Here is a 6,864-nt window from a genome sequence, read left to right as displayed (position 1 = left end):
ATCTTCATAGCAAGAGTTCCTTCGTACCTTGCTTTAAAGCGATATTCTGTCTTTCAGTGCAAGGAATGAAGAAGTTTGAGTTCATCTCTGCCGTAACTCGCCTCTCGATATTCTCGGTGAAAGCATTTACATGTGGTGGGTTGCTTATGGTGAAAAGATTTCTGAAGTAATCCACTAAAATTGACTTTTCCTGGATCCGTCTGCCACTCTCCCGAAGCATCCCGAATGCCATGTATACTATTACGTTTTTGTCGCTGGGAGGCTTCTTTATGGAAGTCTTCAGTCTTTCTGTCACCTGCCTTAAGCCAGACCGCCCTTGAACGTTGTCTCCACATCAATTCTTCTTGCTCCAACAGGTGATTAATTTCCCTCGACAACTGCCTCTCCTTCTCTTGGGTATCTGTTGAGTCTGCCCTGTGCCGAACTGAAGCCAACTCTTGCTTCTTCTGTTATAAAGAACGTTGAATATGTCCAAACGAGTGTTTGTTCCAGAGTCGAAGATTAAGATTAGTACGACACGATTGAATCTTTTGACTGACTCGATAAAGGGCTGATCCATTAACTAGGCTATTCCAAGCTGTAGTGACAACCTCCTCGCACTCGCTGTGGCTCAGCCACATCGACTCGAATCGAAATCACTTCTTCTGGGGCCTGGATACCCTTGGTTGACCTTGACTATTAAGTAGTATAGGATCATGATCTGAAGTAGAGGCTACCAGATGTTTGACCACAGCTAGGGAAAATAACTCACACCAACCCAGAAGCCGTAGCTCGATCTACGCGCTCTCGTACTTCTCCGCCGGCCTTTCTTCGATTTTACCATTTGAAAGCATGTCCCATATACCCAAGATCATGTAGGGTACAGTCTACCAACGCCTCTCTGAAGGCTCGCATTCAACTCGGGGCTCGATCTTCCGACCCTGTCGTTTCACTAATGTGCAGAATCTCATTAGAATCACCGATAAAGAGAGAGCCATGGGAGGTTTGACTGGTTGCTTAGTCTTCGAGTTGCCAATAATGTTTTCTCTGCTCCAGTTCTCTGCCACTGGTACGAGCCACGTCCTGCAAATCTTCCTGCTAAGATCGGAGCTCTCACCGCATTCCCATACTGTTTAGATTGGAGCTTCTTATCCTCCAAGTCATCCAATAAATTACTTATGCAATGGACTGATACAGGATAAGGACGGGATCGGGACGTAACCATATTCTAAAGCTTTGGAGCGAACGGCAAGCAGTAGTTGGAGGGTAGGGTAAAAAACACCTCTCTCTTACATGGTTGACATGTCTCCTTTTCCTGTTTGCATTGGTTGAAGTATAGGCAGCACTACGGCCTTTATGCGATCCGAAAGCCTACCATCCCGGGCATACCATCCACAGAGGTAGGTAGGGTTCATCTTGAACTTCTTGCCGGAATGTACCTAAATCTGTAGTGATTTCGATCTCTTAAGGTAGGGTACTTAGGTCGATGTCTACGAAAATCTGTATAGCAGCTTCGTCCCAGCTCTTTCAGACTTCTATTGCAAAGATGATTTCAGACCAGAAAGACGGAAAGAAAGATATCCATTTTCAAGATTTCTCTTTCTTGCGTGATAGGAACAGAGCTTCGGGAAAGCAGCTTAGCCAAGTCTGCCAAGCGACCGTTCTCGACATATATGTATGATATCCAAAGAGCCCTTGATTCACTCTAAGCAATCTCTGATCAGTGTATAGCAAGGATGCGAGACTATCACCGTTCTCCTTAAGAACTGGACTACCACTTTAACTCGATAATCTGACGTTGACAGTTGGTATTCTAGTGGGCTTTTTATTTGCCTTTTGCCGGGTTGGAACAGGGCTGTCTGCCAGGGTTTATGTTGTAAACGATTTGGCTGTGTTATTAGAGTTGTCTTTTAAATGTCTCTCACAAGGCTTTATATAGCCTCGTGATTAAAGTATTGATTTATACAAGGAGGGGTGGCATGGTACCCACGTTACTGAGCCTGAGGGACTCTGTTTTCGGCCTATTATAGAGGATCACGATATAGCCCAATCAAATTGCCAATGCTGGATTCGAGTTTGAATTACCATTCTATTATTGAACGATGTCTAAAGTGTTTTTTAATTACAAATGTAGGAGATTACATAAGAAAGAGAGAACAAATAGTTAGTTTCCAAAATAGATTTGGGTGGGTCTTCCCTTAGAATGATTGACGCAGACAGAGGAATTGAATTCACATAGATAAAGAAAATCCGCTGCCATTTCCATCTTTGTATCTTGAAGAATTTCTGCTTTCCCATTCGCCTTCCACTGAGAAGAAAAAGTGGAAGATAGGAGTCTCGTAATTTCTCAAGTGCTACACTACGTTGGAGCTGTAGGCAGTGATAAGTGGGAATTCTTTCAAGACAGACTGGTAAACAGAGAAAAGAACTTCAGCGTGCACCATTAACCAAGCACCTGTAGGATTCTAATTTTGGTGCATTTATGGAATCTATGAATGGAAAAGGGGTGCTTCGGATCGGGAGTAATCACTAGTGATAGGGCAAAAAGATGAGGGAATTTGTATGTTCTAAAATTTTTATGCATCAGAAGGTTAAGGATATGTTGAATTTTATTAATAATCAAAAAGGAAATCCGATTTTGGTCAGATGGGTACTACGATTTTTAATTCTTCTCTTTTTGACTAGCCTTTACTACTTGATCTTTGTGTTTCTGGAGGTGGATTCCACTCTCTTTTTCTCGAAGGTTCAATCCAGGCTGGTCCGCCAATCCCTCCCATGCTTATTTAAGCAGCTTTTTGGGGGTTGGGGTCTTGTTGTATCTTTTCTAATGGCCATTCTGTCAGAAGAGTTTTTTTCGGCCTGCTGGATGAATGAAAGCAGCTCCGGCTGGACGTCCTTTGATCTCCAAGTCTTGGACGAGCCGTTTTCCAAAACGGAAACGGAAATGGGGGAACCCTCCTCTGTCAATCAAGAAGTCACCCGGCCTGTGCCTCCCGCTAATCCAGTCGCTTCCGGGGAGGCTGAAGCCGGTCCATCTCATGGAGTTACTCCCTTTCCATACGAAGCGAATGAGGTGATAGGTGGGGATTCTGTGCAATCCATCCAAAATCGGATTTTGGGTCAATACGATTTTCCTACCCCTCATGAGATCGACATGGCCCGGGATAATGCCCGAGACCTCTTTGAGGTCAAAGTTGAGATAATCCGCCTGATGCAAGGCCTCCATCCAGGCGGAGATTGGCTGAACCGTGGAGCACGGGCCCTGGACAATCCTCGTACCACCACTGGCGAGGAGTCCCTGGAAAAACTCTATGCCATGTGGGACGATCTGCGGTCTGGAAGTTTTCAATCTGAAACCTTCCGGCTGTTGGTCGAACGAGTGCACCTCCGGGCGGCGGATGAGGATGAACACTCAGCCGCCTGAGAGCACCGCGTGCCGGTTCCCGGGAGAAAAAGAGTAGCTCGAGCCAAAGGCGACAGCGAGGCCCGTCCCAGAAATGGGGCGGGGAAGGAGAAGTGGGTCTCCTTCACTTGACTATCAATATTGGAATGAGGTTTGAAAGGCCCTGGAGAAGCATAGACGCTGAGGCACCTTTTATTTATTACTCAAGGATGGATAAACTTGGTTGAAACAGGCATTGTTGGTCTGGCTGCTGGTCTAGCGATCCCTCCTAGCCGCCTAGAGTGCAGCCTGCCTGTTGAAGATCGTAACGTTTGTAACTCAGTGCTCCATACGGGGAAAATGAAAACAGAATTCGTTCGGATCCTCCCACATGTTCAATCTTTTTTTAGCGGTTTACCCAGAGATCTTTATCATTAATGCAACCTCCATTTTGCTCATTCATGGAGTTGTATTTAGTACCTCTAAGAAATATGATTATCCACCGTTAGTAAGTAATGTGGGTTGGCTTGGATTACTTAGTGTTGCGCGCCTAGGAGGGCAGCGCGCTTTGGGATGCGGAGGAGCGAAGCAGCTCGAACGAATGAATGTGAGAGGAGCGAAAAAAGCCCAGCTCCCTAACCTAATGCGGCACCGGGTTCGGACCGCAGGGAACCGTAGCATGGGAGGATGTCTAATCCTTTTGCAGCCGCAAGGCTGGCTAATCGTACGCAGCTGGCTCGAAGACCCCTGGTTCTGGAAGGCACATGAGTCCGAACGCTATGTTGAATGTGCGACCGACACTACACTACGTAGGTACCTGTGCAGGCGAGGCGTCGGTCGGTCCTAGAAACGGCGGCAGCGGCGCGAGGAGTTAACGACCGGACGTGCTGCAACCTAGGGATCACCAGGCAGCTCTTTCGCTCTATAGGGATCGGGAGGGCATAGCACAATTCTTCTTGGAGGAGGGTTGGTTTGCCCGGGTGACTGATCCTGCCATAATGTACTCCTACCTACACGCACCGGCAACCGAAGTCGAGCATACATACGACGATCTTCATGCGTGAATAGCCGGGAGGAGAGAAAGGGCGGTAGATGATAATGAAAAAGGGCGCCGCGTCTGGACGGGCGGAATGGATGAGCGAAAGGTGCCATGGAGTGAGGAATATCCCGAGTCTCATGTAAGACAACTAAACTAAATGCACCTCGAGGTGCTGCCGAGGAACTGGGGGACCTTCTCGAGCACAGGATAGGCAATTGAGAGATAGAGCTAGCCTATTCGTTATGGGGAATCAATGCTCCGGGCCGAATAGAGCTTACCTCCGGCACCTGGCTTTATCCGGCGCATATTAGCTTAGCTGCGCTTAATAGGCCGGCTTCCTCTCTGGCGGCCACTTTCCTCCTTACCTTACCCACGCTACACTCCCACTCCAAGCTACGCCTTGCCAGCTGAGCAAGATGCATTGCGATTTCCTCTTCTGTGGACGCACCGGAAGGAATATGATCCAGGACGAGAAGATAAAGACTTTTTTTTATGGCGGGCTTTCTCTCGTAAAGCCAAAGACGCCCCAAGACAAGGGGGAAGGGGACATGATCAATAGAACCTGGCTGGATCAGGGCTGGGATAGTGACGCCCATTCCTAACAAGTTTCGAAAAGGTTCGCTCATGCTGGAGGGAGCATCCCCACTTAGTGATCGGTCCGCTAGTTCGCGCAAATCCGAATAAGTTATCACGGACGAGCCACATGCAGGGAAACTTGCACGTGTGGTTCTGGCCGGGCTTTCCTGAGGTATCTAATAACCTTGCTTCTGCTCGCCGCTGGCGCACCTCTCCTAACTATTGCCCATTTATTCCGGAATAATCTTTTTAGGAGGGACAATTTTACATATTTCTGCCAAATCCTTCTATTATTAAGTACGGCTGGTACCATTTCGATGTGTTTCGATTCTTCCGAACAAGAGAGGTTTGATGCTTTTGAATTCATTGTATTAATTCCACTTCCTACTCGCAGTATGCTCTTTATGATCTCGGCTCATGATTCAATCGCCATGTATTTAGCTATTGAGCCTCAAAGTTTATGTTTTTATGTGATGGCAGCATCAAAAAGAAAGTCTGAATTTTCAACGGAAGCCGGCTCGAAATATTTGATCTTAGGTGCATTTTCCTCTGGAATCTTACTGTTTGGGTACGACCGGACAACTACCGATATCTAAAAATCTCCTTTCTTAGCTTAGAATGTGGTTAAATATATATCGTAAACTATTGGATCGGGTATTACTTAGATGTGAAACTTGCAGACCTCATTGGTGATCTTACGGGGGGAACGAAATCAAAAAGAATCTATATATATATACTTGTAGAGACCCTCTATGTAGTTGTCTATCTGAGGCGATCGATCTACATCTTTCCTCATAGCCCTGGGTGGGGCTGTGTCTCGATCTCCTACGTGCGAAATCTGAGGGACTAGTTCCTATGGAGATTCCCCTTGGTCTAATTCCACGCCTTATGACGTATTTGAACTGGGAGGCCTGGCGTAAAGTGAAGATTGAGGGAAATAAATATATAGATAAAAATTCCCTTCTGGGGTATTCCGAAGGTGTAACCTAGGCAACGAAATAAAAAGGGGCCCGATACTTCAACTAGAGGAGCGACCAGTTGGTTCACCAAACCCCGACCCAGCGTCACACGTTCTCCAGGTCCGAAGGGATCCAGTGCCCAACTACCGACTCCTTCCGGAATTGCGTTATCGGAGCCGAGCCAGGAATGGCCGTTAGTGGACACCCACCACTTTTCACCGGTTAGAGAGGCCCTCTTTAATACATTAAGAAAAGATGTTCACAGGGGCCAGAAAGACTCGGTCATAGGAACTTAGACCGCCTACGCGCTGGTAAACGAAAACCACCTCGACCGGATCAGAGTCAACAACAATGTCGAATCAGGCCGCCCCTTGCCTTGAATTCACAGGCGGCCACCAGCTTTCCCAAAATAAATAAGGGGAGATCTGCTGCTTACTGCTCACGGAAACATCCGACCTATACTATAGTAAAGTCGTCCGCGTATCTTTCTGATATCAGATATCTAATAGCGATCAAAGGGTAGAACTCATGCTTTGAGTTTGCTGACTTGATTGATCAAGTCTGTCTGTCCTGTCTTCTTTTCTTTTTGAAGGAATTGAAAGAGAGGAAGGAATCCACTGGCCTTAGCTCATATACCCGTAGCTCATTGGGCAGATTGCTTTGAATAGCAAAATAGTAAAGATCAGAGTCGACATTCTTGGATTAGGCTGGTGCTATTTCTTCTTTTTTTTTAAGAATAAGGAGAAAGGCTGCCTTAGGTTTAGTTTAGGAGTTTTAGTTCTCTCTGCTTTCATAGCCTAGTTTCGTAGCCTTGGTGCCTAGCCTTTTCTGATCCCGGGAGAATAAAGAAGAAGAATGGCTGTTCTTGAATCAGCTGTGAAAGACGCTCTTGCCTCAGTTGATGTTGGTGGAATAGATCTGTACACTCA

General features: G+C 46.6%; 1 protein-coding gene.

Annotated features, from left to right (window-relative positions):
* Window positions 1–3,752: 3,752 nt before the first annotated feature.
* On the top strand, window positions 3,753–5,544 carry nad2 (NADH dehydrogenase subunit 2; one part of a trans-spliced gene, as the record gives it). Coding sequence (YP_004222802.1) covers window positions 3,753–3,905; window positions 5,153–5,544 — 545 coding nt within the window.
* Between the last annotated feature and the right edge of the window lie 1,320 nt (window positions 5,545–6,864).

Source organism: Vigna radiata, mitochondrion, assembly GCF_000741045.1.
Source record: "Vigna radiata mitochondrion, complete genome".
Lineage (NCBI taxonomy): Eukaryota > Viridiplantae > Streptophyta > Magnoliopsida > Fabales > Fabaceae > Vigna > Vigna radiata.
The sequence above is the reverse complement of the archived record's forward strand: the minus strand, read 5'-3'. Positions and strand labels throughout refer to the sequence as shown.